Raw genomic sequence first — 23,422 nt, 5'->3', positions numbered from 1 at the left:
ATATTTTGCTCACAGTTTTGAACTGGACAATTACCATTACCATAGAGGCATCAGGCATATAGGGGGGTGTTTGGTAGGAAGGAATCATAGAAAATGGAAATGTAATAGAGAATGAAAATAGTGAGAAAGAGAATGAGTATTTGGAAAGAAAATTGATTTCGTTGTTTGGTACCCACAGAGAATGAATATATAAAAAAAGATAATTTTAAATAATAATACATTTATTACATATAATATCTTTAAAAAAAAAAAATTCCATTCTCACCCATTATCTACAACTTGTAGAGAATGGAGAGAATGAATTCGATTCTCCTTTCTCATTCTCTTTCTCCATTGCAAACAAACAAGAGAAGTCTTTATCATTCCCTTTCTTCCCTTTCCATTCAATCATACCAAACACCCCTAGCAATCTATTCTGTTGTTGATTAGTATTTTTTTTTTATTTTTTACTTTTGTTAAATGCGTGTTTAGAGTGCGGGAAAGATAGATATCCTCTCATCAAAAAATATACGAGTAAATAGAAATGAAATGAAAAAGGTTCTCCTATATTTACGGTACAGCAAAAGATAAAATATTCCGTACTACTAAAAGCAGGAAGCTTTTTTCCATGTGGAAGAAACTTCACTGAATTTGTTATCTAAATTGATGATACAGATATTCTTTCTCTCTCTCTCTCTCTCACACACACAAATATAGATATAGAATACATGCATATACATACATATTCTCTCTCTCTCTCACACACACATAAACACCGCGTTCTTCTCTCTCGACTCCCTGACGACGGCGTTTACTTCTCTTTCTCCCTCCGACGACCACCGCCAGAAGTCAACCAACACCTTTACTAAACCCTAATTTTTCAACTTACATGAAATCAAGCTCAAAACCATTACAGATCTCTGTATCTATATCCATCTATGCATCGTCTATCTCAATTTCTCGTAATCAATGACGGCGATTCACGGAGAAAAAAGAAGAAGAATCAGAATAAGAAGACGCCGAAGCTAGAACGTATGAATGCACGGAAAAACATCGATTACGATTTTCAGGCGACGTCCACGTCATCATTTTCCGATTACGAGTCAACATCAGGTTATAATAAATCACTTGATATACAGTTATTTCCGACTAGCTTTCGTATAGATGGAAGTGATATAGATCAACTTGATGTTGTATATCGTAGCTTAGGTTTAACTAATCCTGAAGATTTTGGTATTGATGTTAATTCATGGGAAGCTAGTAAAATTAGGTCTAGTTGTGATGTTGTTTCTACCTCTGGATTGAATTTACAAAATGTAAAGTTTGATGAAAATGATGAAATGATAGATAAAATTGTTGGTAAGAGAGTTGGGAATGGGATTAAAGGTGTACGGCCGCCAGTGTTGGCGCCGCCGGATTCGTCGATTGCGAAATTAAGTGGTGGTGCTGCTGGTGGTGGATGTGAATGGGATAGTGTGAAAGCGTTTGGTACTGGTGAAGGTTGTTTTGATGATGATGGAGGAGGAGAAGAGGAGGTTGAGGAGGTGAGGAATAGGTTTGAGAGGACGACGCTTTCGGCCTCTTGTTCTTTTACGACCTCTAATGATGATGATTCGTCTAGTACTACTACGGAGCCTCCGTCGAGTATGTCGCCGAATGGGTTTGGGTTGAGTGTTTCGAACAATGGAAGATTTAGGCATATTAAGGTTACTCAATGGCAGAGGGGTGAGCTTCTGGGCCGCGGATCGTTTGGTTCGGTATATGAAGGAATTTGCGAGTAAGTGTGTTGTATATAGTTGTTATATCATGTTTCGCACGCAAAAAAGGTGATTGCTTCTTAACTGTTATACTGATATTTTATTCTTGCAGTGGTGGTTATTTTATTGCTGTTAAGGAAGTTTCTTTGCTTGATCAAGGGGAACTTGGAAGGCAAAGCGTAATCCAACTTGAACAGGTAAAGCCTGTGCCTGGTACCGTTTTTCAATGTCACAGTTTAGTTGTATATGATCTCTCTGAATGTGTCTTTCACTATGTCAACTATCTGCTGCTTGACTTCTGCATCCTGATCTCATTTTATTTGTGCAGGAAATTGCTCTTTTAAGTCAATTTGAGCATGAGAACATAGTACGGTACCATGGGACTGATAAGGTATTGCTTCCGTGCTTTTATATTCATCACTCTGATGTTTTCCTAGATTGTTCATTATAGCATAATAATTGATATGTCTTCACCCTTGGTACCTCAATCCGTTATGTCTATTCACCAATCACCATAGGTTAACCTCAGGGTTGTAATTTACTTTATGAATGTTTTGGCAGTGACATCATTAGTGATCTGATCGAATCTTCAGTTTGGTAGGACAGTTATTTCTACTAAATTACCATTCAAAGGTTAAATTATGAGAGCAATTTCTCGCCTCATGTCTATCTTTTATTTCTAGATCTGTAGGAATAATATAAAAAGAATGGGTTCCATTGAGGCATGGTCTCACCTTTCTTGATTTAGGATGTTAAAAGATGGGTGTAGGCAGATATGTGGGTGACTTTCCAAATCCGTTTCCAATTCCAGAGTACAGACAAATTTAGGGTGTAGCTAAGAATTTTGAGACCCTTTATAGGTATCTTTTTATAGAATACCTCATATGCTATGTGAAGCTTAAAAGAAAAGTAATTACTAGTAGTTTTCATTAGTATGTTGTAGATTTTAGAATTTCAGTTCAAAATCTTATATTATATCTACAAATGAGTGCTAAGAATCATTTACTTAAAAACAAGATACCGAAATAGGGAAAGTAAGTGATTGATTTCTTTCTTTTTATTTTAAGTTTTACATGTGGGGCATCATATATCTTCTGTATGGGCATATTGAATGGGCCTCCTCTCTTAATTAATGGAGTAATTGTATCTATTGTTTGCCAACTTAGACACTTTTACATAGTTTTTGTATAATAAATAAGTCGCTACTTCAAGATATTCTTGTATAGCTAAGGAAGTTTATGCGTATTTTACTATGTGCCTTGCAGGACGAGTCAAAGCTGTATATATTTCTTGAGCTTGTAACAAAAGGTTCCCTTTTAAGTCTCTATCAGAGATATCATCTTCAAGACTGTCAAGTTTCCTCATATACACGGCAAATCTTACATGGTCTGAAGTATCTACATGATCGTAGTGTGGTCCACAGGTACTGCAACTGAACACCTGTTCCTTGCATACTAGGTTCTATGTATATCATGTTTATTAAGCTTTATGTGAACTACATGGCTTTAAGAAAAAAGAACTCATGCTGGTGTTTGTTCTTGAGGCTTATACATGTACATGATGGAGAGAAAAGAAGCACACAAGTAGAATTTCTTTGAAACTATTATTTCTTTATTGAAATTTGGAGATACTATTATGATAATATTCAGTAGGATTAAGTGGCATATGCTATTGAGCGTGAACTGTACATGTATAAGCCGTGAAGTCGATGTTATTAGGAGATTTAGCATTTTGCTAGTGTAGTCTCTGGTAAATATCTAGGAATTTGGAATGTGCAACTTAAATCATAGCTCATGTTAAAACTTATCGCATTTTACCATTTCTCTCTCATGGGCTAATATACAGACACCATTAATGCTATACTTTAACTTGCCACATCCTCTCTACTCAAAAAGAAATTAATGGTTCTTTTGTTTATTTCATTGTCATATTAGATTGAGTCAGATTTCACCCATGTGATGTATAGTTTTGTTTCACTGCCTACTGATTCTATAGATTTACAAAGGATCTGTGAACTTCTAGCATCCTATTAAAGTGGGTTTTCTTAATGTCCAATTCTTCGTTCTTATTTTTTTAGGGATGTAAAATGTGCAAACATATTGGTTGATGCTAATGGATCAGTGAAACTTGCAGATTTTGGGTTGGCAAAGGTCCCAATCTTCAATTAAATTACTTTTGTGCTTGCCATAATAGCTCTGTCTTCCCTCTTAACCATTCACCGTCTTGTACAGGCTGCTAAGTTCAATGATGTGAAATCTTGCAAGGGAACTGCATTCTGGATGGCTCCTGAGGTATGTCTCAATATGTGCTCTTTTTTTTTCCCCTCACATGAGAGGATATATAATTTTTCAATGTGCAAAACGCTTTTCTTTGTTAGATGTCCCAAGGCACTAATTTCTTTTTGATTGGACCAACTTTGTAGGTTGTTAATCAAAAAAATCAGGGGTATGGACTTGCAGCAGACATATGGAGCCTTGGTTGCACTGTATTGGAGATGTTGACGCGTCGGATACCGTATTCCCCAATGGAATGTGTATGTATCTTTTCTCTATCACTCAACATATCACTTGCTAGGCATATGTTTATCTGTTATTTTAAAAATTGTGTAATTTAATCAGGCACCTGCTACAATCTCTAGTCAGATGCAAGTGGTTCTTTTGTTTTTGATCATTGATTTACATAGAACCTAGTATGCATAGAAAAGATGTATTGATTTTCTCTGATATATAAAATGTTAATTCTGTTTATGTACTTAGTTGAATATGGTATTACTTAACACCATATGAAAAGATGCGACTTTGTGGCCCGATTTTCATTAGAATTCGAGCACTCTGCACTCTATGTATAGGTATTGTATCAAGCTGTCATTGTCTGTCTCAATTTGATGGTTACAACATCTGAAGTTTAAAGTTGTCAGTTGAACCAGTGGATCTGAAAATGTAACCAAGAAATACTGTACTTGTGTTTTGTTTCCTTGTTGGGCCTTAATAAATTTGTGAAGGATAGGGTTGGAATTTCATATAACTAATTTATGATAAGAGGGGCTGTTGAATTTTCGGAGCATCTTTTTCTAATTTAATTTTTTCAATCAAAGACCTTTTTAATTATGGTAAAAATACTTTTTATCTTTGAATATTCTAGAATCGAATCATGTTTATGAACATAATGGGAAAAATGATATCTGACAGCATGTTATTGTTGTGATGAACAGATGGCTGCGTTATTTAGAATTGGAAGCGGCATTGCTCCACCTGTTCCGGATTCCATTTCTAAAGAAGCAAGGGATTTCATACGTCAGTGCTTTCAAGTTAATCCAAGGGATCGTCCAACTGCAACTCAACTCTTGGACCATCCGTTTGTCAGAAGGCCACTTCCGTCTATCTTGGACTATTCGCCTGGACAATCCTGGAAACAGCAACGTTAATATCATATATTAGAGTCAAACAAGAATGAGGTAAATAAATTCCTCTCGAAAAATATCTTTGTGCTTGTACTTGGTTTAGAATTTGTATATATGTATGGCATACATCTATACACTTCTAGAAAAGGTTTAGTTGAAAAATTTGCTCATGACTTGTGTCTAACTTGTGATAAGACATTCATATATCTACAAACATTCCAAAAGGGCAAATACATATGTTGGGAGATATAAGATAATTCACATGCCCCATAGAGTTGGCGTTATCATTTGAAACTCACACTCTTAAAATTTAACTTAGTGGTTAATCTTTCTTGCACGGCTCTGCATCACTGCATGATGTGCCACATATATACATGTTGACATGTCCTTTTATGGCTTTTACATGACAGATGCAATAGCTGAATCAGCCAGCATCAGGTTGGGATGACTACTTCAATTCTGTCTCATTGAAGTTGTTATGGGAACATATTTCTTTATTGGTGTCCCATGCTGAAGATTTTGTTTCTTCTATATCTGGGTTACGAGTGGCTTTGGCATTGTTGTCTAGTTTGTATATCAATTTTTTTATTTATTTTTGGATGACAAATAGTTTATATTATTAGGTTTAGTTTGAAATGTAAAGAGAACAACAGTAAGATTATGTTTGATGAAGTGATGATTAAGAATCATTGATTTTTTTTAAGTACACCATTCTTCACTATTCTAATAGACAAATTAAACATTGATGAAATCTATTTTTGTCATCTCTAGCTTAGGAATAAGTTACTATCATTCAAGTTACAACATTTTGTTATGGTTTTGACTTTTGTGAGAAAGGTTTTGTATATGTAAGAACATTTAGTTGCATGTATCATGTATGCATGCATAAAGGTATTGAATCTGCTTTTGTTCCCATTGTATATTTAGTTGCTCTTCTTTTCTTTGGTCTACCAAGTCCACACAGATTAAATCTATTGTTATACACGCATGGAATGGATATGATTCTTTTTTACATACTAAGATTTTTATGTCGTTCACAAGATAAAGTTTGGAATCTTTCATTTTGCAGCGATAATGATATAAGTGATCACCTTTGAGCCAAGCCCTTAAGAAAGTACTTGACGGTTTTTATGTAACATACGGTCAAGTGGTCAACCACTCGAAATTGATTTGTTTATATATCATATATTATATTCAGATTAAAGTAATAAAGTTTTATAAGCTGTCGTAGATAACTTGTCAATAACTTGATCAATCCAAGTTCAAGAATGCCTTCCTATGGAGTACAAGTTCAATTATGATGATTATTAAACTTGTAATAAACTCATACAGTTATATACGCAACAGATGTGTCATAGCGTTCACATTAGACGCCCTGCAATCATATAAATATAGTGATTAAACAAAAGCATGAATGTAGTCGCTAACAAGGCTAGGCAATATCATTTTCATTGTTAGAAATGTATTCAATCAACTTCCTGATCACCAAAAACCTTGTAAAGCTTGTACCAAAAAGTAATCATCAGTTTCTAACACAAACTTCTACCTTTTAGAAATGACATCTGCATGTGAACCTGTTTGCTTACATCTACAACATGCGACATAATATCGTTGCACAATAGTGAAAAGCTCATTAACCATTCAGCAGGAGGAAACATAATAGATATTTTGGTCAATCACTTTTAAACTTTAGAACCTGTGTTTTACAATCCCATACAGTTTACTTGGATCATGAAGATAGACATGTACAAGAGTGACTTAACAAAGACGATAATCCAAACTCACAAATGACACTTTGGAATTCACTCCCCTTACTCTGAATGAGATGTCCAATATACAAGCCCGCTGCATACAACATTTAAAGTTAAGGAAAACATTCTTCTCAAATGTCATGCTTTAATAAAGTGTGAGGTGGCAAAATGGGTGGGTCGGGTTGGTAACAGTATAATGAGTCAAAATAGGTATTTTTCTGGAAAGTGTCTAGCAGGTTTACCTGAGTCACTTTTTGTCCAAGTTTTTAAAGAACATTTATAGATTATTAGGGTGTCAAATATAACTTCACAAAAATCATTATATCGCAGTAGTAATAGAATTTTTTTAACAAAAAGGGTTTGGGCTTAAGTACAAAAGATACACTTTGGGCTTTCGTCATGTCTAACCTATGCAACCCATTTCCTTCTAAACTATCTTTTTACTTGTCAAAAATAAAACATAACCCGAACAAACCTATTCGTGAAATTGCCACCTCTACAACTTTTGTGAACCTACATATCTTATTGGTGAAATGTGAGACGGTGCACAAAATCATTAAACGAAAAAGAAGCCTTACCTAATCAACACAAGCACACACTGCAAAACACCAGCCGTTCCTGTCCAAGCTGACGGGCCTTCAGGCACGAGTGCATCTTGTATCAACAACCCTACTGATGCTGCCAACGAGACAAAGGACACAACATAAGCCAGGAAAAGCCAAAGCTTCAACCTGCATATTTCACAACTCAGACATAAGATGTTTGTGGAAAATCAAGCACATGTTAGATAGAACACCGAGAACTCACTAAATTACAATATTAACTGAAACATATGATATGCAACTTCAACCTAAATGGAATTTAATAGCTATGTATCTAACCCTGAAATCCAGCCAATAACTTGCATCAACTTAGAAGATGAATAACAAAATATATACAAAATGGTATTATGTAATCAACTTCATTGTTGACTATCTGTCATATGCATTTCACCTGAAGTTAATGCCAGAGAGAGATGCGGAGCAAAGAAAGAGAATGTCGGAGCAGATGTGCCAAAACCTATAATGCATCAAGAGAACATCTATATGCTCTGGTTATATTAAGCCGTATGATGGCAAAGTTGCACATGTGGAAGCATATGGGCAACATATATATTTTCCTACTAATAGTTGTTTACACTAAGTCCCTATCTTTTTTGCTTTAAGCTCATGAAAAACATATGGGTGACGTAATCTAGTGCATGAGTTTAGTTCATGACATCATGTTAATTGATGACAACAACAAAAACAACGGCTCCCGTTCCCACCAGAAGCTGGGTATGGGGTTAATTAACCACACAGACATTTTACATGGTTGGAAGTAAGTAGAAACATCAAATGATAGAGATGATATTTTATTTAGGTATTAGTGCTTTACAGTTATTCGTAAAGTCTCGTGATATTTGTTCAATTTACAAGTTCTTTGCTAATCTAGCAATAGCCAGCCAACACTAAAATGATGCACTGTCATTTGGCAGAGCTATGCCTAAGAGTTAGAACCTAAACCATATTCTTTGGTAAAAGGATATGCCTTCAAATAAACTATTAAGCTTTAACTTTGACAGCGCTCAGTGGTCCTTGTTTACGAAAACCAGCCTAAAGAGTGTAAATACATGTCATTTTCGAAGCAATGAAAAATCAGCCCTACTAGATTGAACCTGCAAGACTAAACCAAAAAAACAACGCATCACCCGGGATAAAATATTTACCATTGTTACAACTATAACACAGGTATCCGTTTCATGTTTTTAAGACCTTGACCACCCAAGAAATATACAATCCTTGGTGCCAGTAATACGTGTCCAATGTCAAACATTATGAATAATGAGCTATGTTCCACACACTGTGAAAGACATTAATAATACTCAAGGTAATGTAAATTTCATCTAAGGGACGATCAACGCGGCACATATCTATCGATCAAACAGTACAAACAGATCACATAAATATTTAAAAAAAATACCACACAAGTATCAATAATTGGTATAATTATTATAAACAAATTAACAAAAGATATATATATATATATATTTACAAACCTCCATTCACCTTCTTCGTAGGGAGAGTAATCGATATCTTCTCTTCGAACACAATTAAACATCAAAGCAGCTAAGGATGCAAATATTCCTGCCAAATCCATTACCATTTTTTTACATTAAAATTAATTAAATTAGAAGTAAATAAGTTTTAAAAAAGAAAAAAAAAAAAAAGGAAACCCTAACCTGGAAGGTAATGAAGAAAGGAGACTTTAACGGAGCTGCAAACGACGGCGTCAACCCAAAACCACCAGCCTGCTCCGAATACAGCTCCGGCGACACCTGGTCCGAATATAGCCATCAATTCTGACAAATCCATTTTGGGAGATGGATTCTATTCTATATCTGTATCTATCTATCTAGTATATATCTAAATATATGTATAGGGTTGGTTTCACGAGAAATTGATCCGGGGTTTATTGAGTATTTATTTAGGATCAATTATTTGTGAAGTGTGCGTCTGTTGTTTGTTGATCTGTAATGTAATGGCCGGGCCAAGGCACTACTTTACTACCCTAGACGTAATTTTTTTTTTTTTTACTTTACAACTACTCAAATAGGAGCGAGAACCTCTTATCATACCTAATTCATCTAAAATATTTTAACTCATCACTATCTAATTCTTACCCAAATAACTGGTAATACATATTCAATCTTACCCAATTTTATTTTATTTTTCATTTTTTTTATTTTCTTATTACATATAATTAAACTATATAAATATAAATACAAAAACATTTAACAAATAAAACATACAACAAACATTACATTCATATTTAAATAAAAAAAACATACAAACCACAATTGTCTAAAAAATAAATAGTTCAACACATAATACTTCAAATAAAAATTAAAAATTACATGGTCACCCGTTTTTTTTACCGAGGGCGCGTTTTTCCTCTAAAACGCATTCCAACAAGACGGGATCGACAATGTCATCAAGCGGCTCCTTAAACACCTTCCATTCATGTTGGCGGTTCTTGAACATTTCCCCATCGAGTTGTGTAGCCATCAAACGCTTCGCCAAATCTTCCTTCTCCTCCTTAATCTCCATATACCGTGTCCTCCTTTGTGCGTAGTTCGTGAGTTCATCGGCCACACTTGTCGCCGATCTTGAGGACGATGCAACTTTCTTCTTTTTCATCTTTCTTGGCGGCAAGGGTCTTCATTCATGTCGGGTAGTACATTGTCGTTGCTTGCTTCTTCAAAATCCGATGACTTTCTCTTTGAAGATCTACTAGACGTCGGGATTCTCATTCCTACAATATTAGAGAAACCTTCTTGGTGGTAATTGGACAAAGCGGTCGTCGTAATATCCAAGTCATTGCATCCACTTCCCTTTGCACGAAACTACATAAACACAAAATGGAAACATGTGGTGTATATTCAAACCGGTTGGAGTTGCGGATGGAGTTGAATTTGGAGTTTCAGGTACAACGTCGTCACTGGCGAGATCATCAAAAGCACCAAAGTCGCTTGATTGTGCAAGTTCAATGTGATGTGGTTCGACTATTGGCGGTGGACCCATGTTGTAGCCGTAGGCTGGACTATCAGATTGTGGCGTATAGTATTGTTATTGGTGTGTCTGGGAGTAGTGGGTGGATGGTGGTGGTGGTGTATAGTACCGATTGGGTGGTGGTAGCCAATTCGGTGGTGGTGGTGGTTGATGATGATTCGGTGGTGGTGGTGGTGGTTGATGACGATTCAGTGGTGGGTTTCGTTTGTTACCTCTTGGTGTTTCCATGGTGGGTGGTGAAGAAGTAGAAATGGTGGTGAAGAAAAATATGCATATAGGTGTGTATATATATATATATATATATAGAAGAAGAAGAAGTTGTTTCAGGAGAGGAAAAATTTTTTTTTTTTTTTTAATTCTGGTCAAACGAGCCGTTGAGGGGGGGGGGGGGACCCACGAATTCGAACGTTGGAAGTTCTTACCCAAGATCGGTTACTTAGCCCGATTTCATACCCGAATGTTGTTACCTGATTCTTACCCGAACGAAAGGAGTGGTGTAGCCGATCGGGTTACACATACCCGACTCCCACTCCCTCCAACCTCAATTGATAAAAGACTTGGATCAAACATGAAAATCCTAAATCCGTAACATTTTCTAATCTATAAGATAGTGATAAATCCATGATATTTTTATTCATTTCATCATTTATGACGGTCATTGCTTTATACAGTTTTATATTATATTAGTGATCATGTATGTCCATTGGACGGGTAGTCTTAACTCTCAAGATATATAAATCTTATAATAATTATGAAACAAAAAGTGTATGACCAACATCAAAACTTAATGAATACGAAAGCTAAACAGAAACATATGAAAATTAAATCCATATAAATATTCATTCCAATTACCTTTTTTTTTCTTCCAACTTTAGTTAAATAAAAAGAGAAACAAAAAGTGTATGACCAATATCATAACTTAATCAATACGCAAACTAAAGAAGAAACATATGAAAATTAACACCATATAAATATTGATTTCAGTTTACCATTTTTTTTCCAACTTTAGTTTAATAAAAGGAGAAAGAAAAAATATATAGTATATAATTTGAAAAATACATACTAATTCATCAACAAAGACCATCTCAAACATTTTGATTTTCTTTGGGTTGTTCCACTCCGAAACAGTCCATACATGCACAACACGGAGTCGTAGATGATGGTTAACATGTGTTGGCTTAGGATCTTCAAGATGAACTAATGTAGTCTAATTTTTTGTTGTTGACGAAAACAACAAACTAAATTAAAAAGATAATTATAACAATAACATAAGAATTCAATATTAAATAATAAATAATAAATAATAATTAAATATGAACAGAATATATATAAATAAAAAAACCTTTTTGTTAGTCGATCATACCTTTTTTTGCCATAGGTTTTTTCTTAAGGTTGAGAATATGTGAAGGGTTTTTCTATATATATATAATAATAATAATAATAATAATAATAATAATAATAATAATAAAGATTTTTTTTTATTAACGCTCGGCCATTTTTTATTAAATATATAGTAAAAAATTGAGGATTAATAAGGAGGGAGTATTAGGCTAAAGGAGGAGGATTAAGGGTGTCAAGTGTACCCCTAACCCTCTCTTTTAGTTATATTATAGATATTTATATTTATATTTATCTATAATATATTATAAAGCAGATTTCTTTTGGATATTTAACTTTAAATTTAAATTTTCAAAATTGATTTTAAGTTTCAATATTTATTTTTTCAAAATGTCCCTCTTATCTATTTAATATTTACCTAAATAACTATAATACCATTTCTCTCTCCTCAAATTTCAACCAATCATTTTTTTTCCTCTCTCCTCCATAAATCATTTTATTATTCTAATTCATTCAAAATCTTTTATCTCAAAAACAGTAAATCGATAAATTATAAAAATTATATGAGTGTTTTTAAAAATTAATGTTTTCACATTAGAGTGGTCATTCGATATACTTTCGACGAATTTTTAAATCCGATGGGCAAAGCCTATCAGGTTGATCACCACATCACCGTCATCGCCGCCGCCACTGCCATTACATCACCGCCCCACCATCATCTCTATTAACGCCACAATGCACAGGTATCATTCTCGTTTATATACTAAGATATATATATTTGTTGTAGGTCTAAGAAAAATTGTTTGTAAATATATCACTATCTTATTTAATTTTAATTCGAACTCCTTTATGCTCAATTTTATTAAAGTTTTTTTAGTAAGTTGAAGTCAGGTAATCTATACTCTTTTATAAAGCATTTTAAGATATTATTTGTGGTATGTCTTAAAAAATTAAGCATATTTTTTTTCAAAAAACCCCCTTTCACCATATTTATGGTTTCAAAAATGTCTCTCCACACACTACAACACTAAATTACCATATCTACCCATATAACAAATTGTCACTCATAAAACTAAATTCCGCCGCAACGCGCGGGTCATATGCTCGTTTATAAATAGTTTAACTCATTTTAGAAAATCTATTCTATAACATGTTTTTCGTCATTATATGTTGGAAATTATTTGCACACGATATTTATTTATGCAGATACATGATTTATATATCTATTCATTAGTTGTTGCACGAAATTAATTCATTATACAGGTATTAATTATGAAGTAAAATAAAGTAAAATAGCACTCAATATTACTTAGAGAGGTTTTGAGATACAATACACCGTCAAAAGTTATGAAATTCAATACCAAAAGAATAGTGATAAATAACATTTTTACTCCATGATTTAAACAAGTTCAAGTTATTATTAGTTTCGTTTTAAAGTGAAATTTCCGATATGACATTGTACACAAATGTGTTTCAAAATAACTTTTACAACTAAGACTAAACGGAGTGGAACCAACTCCCACCGATCGTCGCCCTTTGTCTCCCATCGTCGCCCCGCACACCACCCCCGTCGGCCGACACCCATCTCGCCCGACCCAGCTGGGTCGCCCTCCTCCCCTTTGACCTGCACATTGACCGATGCACTTTAATACCCCATCGGCTAGTTTTGACTAGCATTTAAAAAAAATAATTTTTTTTCTCTTTTTCATTAATTACTTTACCTCTTTTTCATTCATTTTCCTTTTTACATTTCACACACACACACACCTTTCTTCTTCATTTTTTATCCTTCCATCTTCTTCATTTTTTTTTATCTAAAATGTTTCCCAACAACTTCAACAACAATCCTTTTAACCCAGGTAATCGTACTTAGCGTCCAAACAACCCAAATCAACAACCCGATATGATGAACGACCTTAGTTTACTCAACAACCCACAACTTTTTCAATTGATTCAACATTTGTCCACAAATCAACAAATGGGTATGGGCATGGGTATGGGTCCGGGTATGGGTATGGGTCCAGGTATAGGTATGGGTGGTTCAAGGCAACATGAAACTTTTGGTAGGTCCTCTAGCCAACAAAACACTCCCGGTTCTTTTTTTGATCGTCAAAGGCTAGTTGATACTCCACCACCGACACAAGATTCTCAAGATGATGATATTGTTCAAGAGACACAACCACCTCCTCAACCATCAAAACCAAGGCGGCATAGGAAAAAAGTGGTCGGCGAAGACGAACCACGACCAAGAAATGTCCAACAAACGTGGTTACCACCGGAAGAAATTAATTTAACTACGGTTTGGCTATCGGTGACCGAAGACCCGGAATGTGGTATTTTTCTTTTTACGCATACTAGTATATATATATATTTTTTAAAAATATGTCCATTTAAAAAAAAAACCTATTTCGGTATTTTTTTTTTTAAAAAAAAGAAAACACTGTTTTAGTATTTTGTTTTTTTAAATATGTGTTAAAAACATATTTTTTTAAAAAATCTGTTTTGTTTTTTTTTTTATTAAACAAAAACTGTTTTAGTTTTTTTTTTTTAAATCTATTTCGGTAATTTTTTTAAAAGAAAAACAATTAAAAAAAAACAGCCGAGTTTTAAAAAAAAAACAGTTTTTTTAAAAAATATTATTTGTGTTCGGTTCTTTATTGTAGGAAATTATCAAAAAAAGGGGGTATATTGGTCACGAATAATGGAGGCTTTGGCGACATTAGAAGAAAAGCCGAAAGATTACCGTGACCCCGAAGTTGTGAGTGCGAAATGGAGGAAGATACGTCCAATTATTCAAAACTTCAACCAAATCTATACTCGAATCGGTCATGCAAGTGGGGAAAACGATTTAGACCGTGTTAGAAAGGCCAACGAAGAGTATGAAGGAACTTATCGCAAGCCATTTCTGTATTCATCAATTTGGAGCAAAATTAGGTATATATATTACTTTTTATTAAGTTTAATTATGTTTAATATATATATATATATATATTACTTTTTATTATGTTTAATTATGTTTAATATATATATATATATATTACTTTTTATTATGTCTAATTATCTTTTAAATATATATATACATATAGGTATAGTTTGAAGTTTTATCTCGTGGACAAAAACACTGTGAGGACCAATCTCTGTCAACCCACGGCCAAAAGGTCGAAGACTTCATCACCCACCGATCCAGTGGCTAGTTAAGGGTCGGATGCTATGGTCAATTTTGACCTTAACTCGTTTGAAGAGTTGGGTGATAATGATGAGGAGCCGGTGTATCAAGAACGGCCGATTGGTAGGGACGCATCAAAAAAAGCGTCGAGAGGGGAAGGCGGGTCGAGCTCGGGAGGCAAGGGGAAAGGAAAGGGTAAGTATGTGGATACGTTTAAAGGAATAGCGAAAAAGTTGGATAAGTTGTTTGATATGAGCTCGAAGAAAATTGAGTTGAAGGAAAAGAAAGTTAAGATCATGGAAGAAGACCGCGATTGAAAATTTTTGGGTACCGACTATTCCCACCTTGAAGAGCCCGAGCGAAGCATCATGGAACGCAAAAAACAAGCGCTTCGTGAAAAATATTCGTCTTGATTAGTTTTTATGTTTAATTAGTTTGTTATTTTTATGAACTTTTTTATTTTAAGAACTTTGTTATTTTAAGAACTTTGTTATTTTTATGATTAACTAGTAGCAATTTTAATTATGTTTAATAAATTTGTTTATGTTTAAAATATATATATATATATATATTACTTTTTAATTATAACAAAGTTTAAAAAAATCAAAAATAAAATTAAATGAATCATTACCATTGCTACATGACACAAGTCGCCCCCTAGTTAAAAACCCACTCATTTCCACCTTTTTTGAGGGGTAACTCTTTTTACCCCCATGCCACATGGCACAAGTCGCCCTTTCCTCCCTTCTTCCCACTCCTCTTAGTCTAACTCACTTTCATTTGTCTCACTCAATTCAAATTGCGAAAACTAATCGAATAATATCTTTTTGGTCGAGCTTGATTATCAAACAGACCATACCAAAAAAAATCTGTCATGCTGACAACAATGATAATCACACTTAACTTTACATATGATCACAATAATCTCTAGGCCATATCTACCTTTTTAATTAACTAATTTTGATTTTATAGAAAAGCTTGAATTTATAATATCGATCAGCCATAACCTTAATTTTATCCATAAAAAACTTTACCTACATTGGTCTCTCATCTTTTTTCTGATATCATCACCTTGATGTAGCACCAAACCTTTTATTAATGCTCTAATATCACCAAAGTCAAAAAGGCTAATAAGAAACTTCGGTCAAAATCTATTTCCAGAGATAAGATATATTGGGCATCGATCGGTTTCTTATCTGGTTCAACTGTCCAAGTATATCTTGATCGCACACCCGTTTTATGACATGGGTGTGGCGTTGTGAATTGCGTGATGATTTAGGAATCGGCTACTCGAGCTACTATACATATGGATAAAATCTAACTAACAAACAAACAAGAAAATCCAAACACACCGCGAAAGAAGTACCTAAATTAATATTGTCCTTTGACTCATTTTAGATGCCTTTGTCTCAAGTCATGATGACACGGTACTAATATTACATGCCAACCGCTTAAGCAAAACAACATAACGTTTAACCGTTGCACACCACAAACATGGTTTTTTACCTAAGTTATTACAATATAGATTTGGACACATATATAGTTTGAAGAACAAGATGCACACAGTTAGTGCATTGCTGACCCGGAAACCTTGGCTAGCACAACATCTGGTGGCGGTGATGGAAGCAGAGTAAATGCTAATATCCCACTTATCGCCGCAGCTACTGCTCCTACAACAAATGCTGGTAAATTTCCACCTCCAAATAATGCATCCCACGGTCCACTTAGTACCGATACAAACATCTGTAATATGAATAACAATACATCAGAACAGAACTTATCACTTTGTATTCCAAATGCTAGTTGTTTTACAACTTCACTGTTGAAATCTTAATTTTTGGCATTTCTGGTTTATGTGGTCAAGGTAAAACATCTACTACTTCATGAGAACTGGACTGATCAGTTATTATAGCATAACTCACGATTCTTACTTAATTAGTTAAGAAATCTTAAGCTATTTTAAGGTAATAATAATGTGAAATCATTCATACCTGGGGTATAACAATTGCAAGGTTAAGAACACCTAATGACAAACCTGAATAATTAAAACAAAGTTTAACAAACTGTCACAATCTAAATAATATAAGATAACATGATCTTTTTGCATATATTAATGAAGAAGAAACTGACCTTGTCCCACCCCTGAATCATTAGAAAAGATGGAGGCCAAAGCACAAGGAATACTAAATGTCACCTGAATTGCATTATATATATGGCAAGAGAACATTGTCAGTTGACATTGAACTATATGTCACATTGTCACATAATCATTTATTCTTTTACCTTAAAGGATAACAGGTATTTTCGGACAACATTTTAATCTGTAAAAAGGGATACCATACTACTATTAAACTTATTTCATACATCATCACTTATCATCATAATTGTACAATATTACCAATAACATTACAAGGTATAATTAATATATCACACAAAATTTATGATATTTTGTTAAGTAATTTTATTTCTAAATAACTATTTTATTTTTAGGGATAAATGGCTAACATCCTCGACTTATATGCGCCCACCTCAAGTTCGATTCCTAGCTAAGTCCTATTGGCTTTGCTCTCTAATTTTTAATGGGTATAACGTACGTAGCTAATAAGACACCTCACCAAATTTACATTTTTTTTTGAACAGTCTCACCAAATTTACATGTAACAAAATCTAAACTGTTAACCCTTAAAAAGAAACCACTTATGGTCAACTTGACCCTAATGGCTATTGCTAAATAAATTAGCTTATATGTCAAATACTGGCCATAATTTTTTTCTTTTCATTCACTGTTTTTTTTTCATAAGTTAATTAATGTGTTATAAAATGATATGTACACGACACCAATTTGCTATATATAGGAATCACAGGTTTTACTTAGCTGTATACTTTGCAATTTAGTGCTTATAAATATATATATATATATATATATATATATATATAGTGAAATTATATTATGTACATATCATCTTTATGACAAATCAATCAAACCGTCCATTACGTTATGCTTGACTCTTTTAACTGGTTTTCCTCTCCATTTTAGTTGATTCTTTAATTTCTAACAAAATATAGTAAACACGAATATAACCATTTAAAGGTCAAACTTAATCAGTTACAGACTTACAGCCTTTAATTCCATATATACATTATACATCACACAAAATTAATGATATTTTAATTAACTTAACCGGCCATCCATCTTTTTCATAAAAGCATTTAAACCTCAAATTTAATTCACTGCATGCCGTAAACAAAAACCAAATAATTTGTAAAAATAAAATAAAATGCTAGGGCTGTATTTAACGTGCATAAAAAACACTTGTACCTTCCATATTAAAAGCCCGTCCCATGATTTTCATGGTAAATGTACAAACAATTTATGCACCTTAAACACAACCCTAAGGGCTGTATTTAGAAAACCCCCAAAAAAAAAATTACTAACCGAAAGAGGGATACCAAGCACAGCAAAAATAGCCAAAGCACCACCTTTTAGACCATGAGACGGTAATGAAGGCATGGTAACTCCATTTACCGTTTCAAACTTACGTGTATCCTCGGCAATTTTAGTTACCAAAACAGTCATTCCTAAACACACCCCTAACAGTAAATTTACCCCTCCCCATAACCTTTTTACACCACCGCACCAACGCGCTAGCCGCTCAATCCCTAACGAAGCAACCCCAGACACTACCGAATTTAGCAACAACCCGAAGGCACCCGCCCGCACCCCTTGGTTGTACCTCATACCTTCCCCAAGTTTACCTCCGTACACTTCACGCCCCATCCAATCGGTATCGAATAATAAAAATGGAAACCAAGCTATCCAGTTTAGACACGTGACTAATAATAGTATCCACATCGGACGTGACAGCTTTTTTAGTGCGCTTATCATTTCTCCGAAGAAAAATAATTCTTTTTCTTCGGATATTTTTGTTTCTTCCTCTGACTCAAACACGTCCTCGTGAACTGTCGCGAGGGCAAGTATTGTTATTGACATTAAAAGCACTATCGCTATGAAAAAACATGTTTTTAAATTTGCGCAATACACGTCGCATGCGTGGGTTTTTGTGAAAGGGGCAAGTTTGTATAGGTGGGTGTAGGACCCGGCTGCATAGCCGAGTACATTCCCCACCCCCATAAAAAAAGCAAACAGAGCGTTTCCGGTCCGGATTCTGGATGAATCCGAACCGGCTAAGTCTGCCAATAATGCACGACAGGGTCCCTGCAGCATATTGTTGGCAACATCCAGTATCCAAAACCCTATCACGAAAACCGAGATAGCTCTTGGTTTTGGAGCTGTCCCGGTTTTGTCACCAGACGCGACACCAATGTCGGCCGCATAGCCGATCAGGAACACGGCCATGGCAACAAGAACCGCCCCGCCGGCGATAAAGGGTCGCCGGCGGCCAAACCGGGACGTGCACCTATCGCTGTAGTAACCAACGATTGGCTGTACGATCATCCCGGAAACCGGGCCACATAACCAAATGAAAGAAGCCCAAGTATGTGGGATTCCTAGAAGCTGAACATAAGGGGTGAGCAAGGAAAGCTGAAGGGCCCACCCAAACTGAACACCGGCAGCAATGGCAGCCACCATTATAATCTGCCATATCGGACGTTGAAGCTCCGGCGTTGGTGACTGAGCAAACGACGGAGGCAGAGGAAGATTATCATTGGTTTTCATGTTCACACTACCACCAGCTTCCATTTTGTTATCAATATATGATTTTGTTTATTTGTGAGCTGTGTGTGTGTATGGAATGTAATGCAATGCAATGTGATGAATTGTATTGCACATATATATATATATATATATATAGTTAAGTTATATTATCTGACTCCAAAATGACTAGGCTAATGGATATAGTAGCAGTTAATGCATACAAGATATATATTTTTTGACCTTCAATTCCCTAGCTAGCTAGCTAGTATTAATTGTCAAGGACGGTTGGAAGTATATATAGATTTGTTAACCAAGAGGTACTCCAAGTGTGAGTTTGGTGGGTTGATTCTACATTTACCAAACCAACCAACCTTTTTCCAATTACTAGAGTGGTGCCCGCGCATTCCAGCGGCGACGGTTTATAACGCTTTAGACACCGTAACGATTTATAGCGTTCAGTTTACTTTCATGAGATGCGTCAATGCAGGATTTAATCATATATATCATTCTAAAAATAAGTCGCGTATTAGGTGCAAAAAATAATGAAGTGAAGACACTAACCATGAAAAATAACCACTTTCAATTGTAGGGGAGAAGACCAAGACAATTAAAAAAATAAATAGTCAATGATTAAAATTTAATATGAATATATAAAGGACATAATTGGTTCGTAATTTCGTGAGTTATAAAAAAAGTAATTATTGTTTAAACATTTTGTAATATAATTTATGACAATTAAGATATTTTTTCTTATCCGTAACAATACCTTCAGCAATATTTTTAGAGTTAATGAGGATTTTATAATAATAGGGGTTTTAGGTAATTGTGAGGTTTTTTATTAAGGGTAATTTTGGCTAATCTGGGATAAGGTGTGTGGAAGTAGTTTAAGTGTAGAGGGTAATTCAAAGGTAGAAAGTTAAATGAGTGAGAGGGTAGTTTGTTTATATATGTAGTATAGATAATCAAATGTTATATTTTTTGATACTAATTAATTAATTAGTAAACCCATATATATTTATTAATTAATAATAATTAGTTATAGAATTTGAATCGAACTTAAAAACACACAAATATATATATAATATTATTATTATTATATTTTGATACGTTGTTTCGGATACAGACATTAACAATAATTGTTAGCTGTTGTTTGTTTATTTGAACTCGGTCGTGACCTAGCTCCTAATTAACAGGAAAAGCCTCTCTCGAGTAGTATATGTGTTAGTCAGGTCGTGAACCACTCATAATTAACCAAGCAATATCTATGAGAATTGAGGGTAAACAAAATGCCTGTCGTTGGTGAGTTTAGATGAAACGGATCGTTATCTAGATGAGATAATAAAAAAAAAGTTCCGGGACAACACGTCGTCTTGGGTTATAGTTGAACCGTACAAAAAAGCTCGATTACTATTATAATTAATGTTGAGGTTTATGATTTTAATGAATTTTATTGTTATATTAATTAATTAATTAATGAAAAAACATATACATTTTGGATAGTTTTGGTAACGGTATTTGTATTATTCTGATCCAAAATTTATAAAGGATAAATAAATGATCAGTCAATAAGACGGTTATAAAAACATAATTACGGTAACAGACATGGGTTTGCTGATAAGATATATGCCTTAAAATAAGATTTCCTTTCTTATATGATCACTATGTAAACAACTAAACTAGTGTTGAAAATGGTTTCTATCGAATATTGAGTATGTTGAAAATTTACGATGGTAATTATTATATGTATAATGACCTTTGAAAATTAAAATTTTGTATTAATATAAATATAAATGGAATTGGAGATTCAAATTCCAATCCAAGTTCCTTTAATTGAGGTTAAAATTGTATGGTGTTCTAGGTTTTTTTTTCCTTTTTTTAAAAAGGTGAATTTCGTTAGATACGTTTTGTCGTGATTCAATAACGAAAGGTCTAGCATACGTTGTCTTAACTGGTTCCACGCTAAAGAGCTTCATCGAAGTAGAAATGCCTATTTCAAATACCCGATGAGGCCGGAAAAACCCCATACCAATCCGCTCGAAGACACAACGATTAATATGAGTAAACACTGCTTACTCGGACTAGCTTGAACCTAGGTATACACGACGACGATTAATGGTGTTCTAGTTGATGAGTTACACGCGGGACGAGGTACATATACGACATCAATTCAAACCGAACCTCATGCATCAATAATCAATAATCGTGTGAAAAAATCAAACCCAAACTCAACTTATTAATGAAAACCAATATGATAAAATTATAAGCTAGGATTTTTGATATTTGGGATCCACGTGCATGATGACTAATATGTTCTAACTATGAACAAACATATAAATTTTTAATTATAGGGTTAAAATTTTGATATGAACAAAAATGTTTTTAAAAATGAAAGAAATGAGTTTTCTCATAAATGAGTTTTTTTTTATCTGTAAGTATTAGAGTTATATATATATATATGAAGAGTTAAGTTATGTCGTTCAATTGTTGTTAAAAGCAAAAAGATAATGCCGACATGAATAAAAAAAACGGTATATAAAAGAAGTAAATGGTTAAGGTAGACTAGCATGATGTCCGTGCAATGCGGCGGTGACAACGACAATGTGGTGTTGATGGGTGGTGACTACTGGTAATGGTGACGACGATTAGTATAAGCTGTTCATGTAAATTTAATTGATATAATTATGTTTAGTGTAGTTATTTTAAAAATTTAAGGATTGGTGGTGTAATTTAAAGGTGTTTTAAGTGTAGTTATTTCATTAAAGGTGTTTTAAGTATATTGATGGTGATAATTAAATTAGTGAATAAAAAAGAGTGATTAAAATAAAAAAAGGGTATTTTCATCATATCGCCTAATGTAACTTTTAACATTTTTAAAATTAAAAGGAGAGGTATAGATAAATTATCTTGCGTATTACATATAAAACTCCTTATATTTTATTGATGTGTTAAACAATCCTAAAGATGATAGTCGATGACGTCATCAATTTTGTCTTTTAAAGTTTTATTATTATTATGATTATTTTTTTAACAATCGTATACTTTTAGAGTTTCGTATTTTAACACTTAACTTTTTGGATTTTTAACTTTAGTCTAATACAAATTTAAGTAACAAAGTTTTAAATTACCATTTGTTTTTTGGGTTTTTTAACTTTAATCATCAAATCTTTATTTTTTACTTTTTATCTTTTATTATAAGGTTTCTAACTTTTACCATCGAACTCTCGGTTACTCAACTTTATCTATACATTATTTTCTACTTCTTATAGTAAACTTTAAGTATCCAAACTTTTGGGCAATGCTAGATGTATATTTGCATGATGAGACGGCAATATGTTTCTCGTGGCAACACCCGAGTTAAAATTCTTGTTTCCATACATAGAACAAACATTAAACAGTACTTCCAAGTTCATGCATGGTGAACAAATAATAATGGTAGTTAAGAGCGGATAAACTACAAAAAACATATCCATCAGAATCTGGATAAATATGGTACGTACAATGGTGACCATTGACCAAATACGTGCATATATACAAAGTTTTAACCTACATTTACGTTTCTTTAAATAAACTATCTTTTTGAAGCAAAAAAATATTATTATACTCAACGTTTAAATATATAAATTGTCCTAGTATAGGGGTGTTTGTTATTGTCATTACAAAACAGATTTTGCGTTTTTAAAACTGCGTTTTGAAAAAGCAGGTAGATACATGCTTATTTTTTCAAAACTGCGTTTTCATAAGAGATAATTACTTTTTCACACAAACACTTTTTAAAATTATTTAC

The 23,422-nt window shown here is 33.8% G+C and overlaps 4 protein-coding genes across 4 annotated transcripts; 2 read left to right on the top strand and 2 right to left on the bottom strand.

The window, feature by feature from the left end:
• The first annotated feature begins 634 nt into the window (after window positions 1–634).
• LOC122588706 (mitogen-activated protein kinase kinase kinase 1-like) lies at window positions 635–5,842 on the top strand. The gene is made up of 9 exons (XM_043760875.1): window positions 635–1,756; window positions 1,849–1,933; window positions 2,065–2,127; window positions 3,002–3,159; window positions 3,814–3,886; window positions 3,968–4,027; window positions 4,159–4,269; window positions 4,948–5,190; window positions 5,547–5,842. Exons 1-8 carry the CDS (start codon window positions 918–920, stop codon window positions 5,158–5,160), a joined length of 1,602 nt encoding a protein of 533 aa, XP_043616810.1. The 5' UTR covers window positions 635–917; the 3' UTR covers window positions 5,161–5,190; window positions 5,547–5,842.
• A 960-nt stretch (window positions 5,843–6,802) lies between these two features.
• LOC122588730 (transmembrane protein 50 homolog) lies at window positions 6,803–9,456 on the bottom strand. The gene is made up of 4 exons (XM_043760903.1): window positions 9,148–9,456; window positions 8,965–9,052; window positions 7,466–7,618; window positions 6,803–6,981 (listed from the first exon to the last, which is right to left on the bottom strand). The coding sequence occupies exons 1-4, from the start codon at window positions 9,278–9,280 to the stop codon at window positions 6,948–6,950; spliced, it is 408 nt and encodes a 135-aa protein (XP_043616838.1). The 5' UTR covers window positions 9,281–9,456; the 3' UTR covers window positions 6,803–6,947.
• Window positions 9,457–13,793: 4,337 nt separating this feature from the next.
• LOC122588203 (glutathione S-transferase T3-like) lies at window positions 13,794–15,013 on the top strand. The gene is made up of 3 exons (XM_043760328.1): window positions 13,794–14,148; window positions 14,479–14,749; window positions 14,902–15,013. The coding sequence occupies exons 1-3, from the start codon at window positions 13,794–13,796 to the stop codon at window positions 15,011–15,013; spliced, it is 738 nt and encodes a 245-aa protein (XP_043616263.1).
• Window positions 15,014–16,376: 1,363 nt separating this feature from the next.
• Window positions 16,377–19,724, bottom strand: LOC122589220 (sucrose transport protein-like). Its single transcript, XM_043761472.1, has 4 exons — window positions 18,418–19,724; window positions 17,112–17,175; window positions 16,973–17,016; window positions 16,377–16,724 (listed from the first exon to the last, which is right to left on the bottom strand). Exons 1-4 carry the CDS (start codon window positions 19,681–19,683, stop codon window positions 16,548–16,550), a joined length of 1,551 nt encoding a protein of 516 aa, XP_043617407.1. The 5' UTR covers window positions 19,684–19,724; the 3' UTR covers window positions 16,377–16,547.
• Between the last annotated feature and the right edge of the window lie 3,698 nt (window positions 19,725–23,422).

The sequence above is a fragment of the Erigeron canadensis genome, chromosome 2 (assembly GCF_010389155.1).
Source record: "Erigeron canadensis isolate Cc75 chromosome 2, C_canadensis_v1, whole genome shotgun sequence".
NCBI classification, from domain to species: domain Eukaryota; kingdom Viridiplantae; phylum Streptophyta; class Magnoliopsida; order Asterales; family Asteraceae; genus Erigeron; species Erigeron canadensis.
This window is presented reverse-complemented; position numbering and strand designations above follow the sequence as displayed.

What these genes read in the sequence shown, in the direction of transcription:
- LOC122588706 (XM_043760875.1), top strand. Translation starts at nt 918, where the DNA reads ATGCATCGTCTATCTCAATTTCTCGTAATCAATGACGGCGATTCACGG. An exon ending in GGTACCATGGGACTGATAAG is followed by an intron (nt 2,128 to 3,001) that starts GTATTGCTTCCG and finishes TGTGCCTTGCAG; the next exon opens with GACGAGTCAAAGCTGTATAT. An exon ending in CAGATTTTGGGTTGGCAAAG is followed by an intron (nt 3,887 to 3,967) that starts GTCCCAATCTTC and finishes CGTCTTGTACAG; the next exon opens with GCTGCTAAGTTCAATGATGT.
- LOC122588730 (XM_043760903.1), bottom strand. Translation starts at nt 9,280, where the DNA reads ATGGATTTGTCAGAATTGATGGCTATATTCGGACCAGGTGTCGCCGGA. An exon ending in CTTTCTTCATTACCTTCCAG is followed by an intron (nt 9,053 to 9,147) that starts GTTAGGGTTTCC and finishes TGGATTTGGCAG; the next exon opens with GAATATTTGCATCCTTAGCT. An exon ending in TGTGTGCTTGTGTTGATTAG is followed by an intron (nt 6,982 to 7,465) that starts GTAAGGCTTCTT and finishes TGTTGTATGCAG; the next exon opens with CGGGCTTGTATATTGGACAT.
- LOC122588203 (XM_043760328.1), top strand. Translation starts at nt 13,794, where the DNA reads ATGGGTATGGGCATGGGTATGGGTCCGGGTATGGGTATGGGTCCAGGT. An exon ending in GACCGAAGACCCGGAATGTG is followed by an intron (nt 14,149 to 14,478) that starts GTATTTTTCTTT and finishes TCTTTATTGTAG; the next exon opens with GAAATTATCAAAAAAAGGGG. An exon ending in TCAATTTGGAGCAAAATTAG is followed by an intron (nt 14,750 to 14,901) that starts GTATATATATTA and finishes ATATACATATAG; the next exon opens with GTATAGTTTGAAGTTTTATC.
- LOC122589220 (XM_043761472.1), bottom strand. Translation starts at nt 19,683, where the DNA reads ATGGAAGCTGGTGGTAGTGTGAACATGAAAACCAATGATAATCTTCCT. An exon ending in TGCTTGGTATCCCTCTTTCG is followed by an intron (nt 17,176 to 18,417) that starts GTTAGTAATTTT and finishes AATGCAATTCAG; the next exon opens with GTGACATTTAGTATTCCTTG. An exon ending in TTGCAATTGTTATACCCCAG is followed by an intron (nt 16,725 to 16,972) that starts GTATGAATGATT and finishes TTCATATTACAG; the next exon opens with ATGTTTGTATCGGTACTAAG.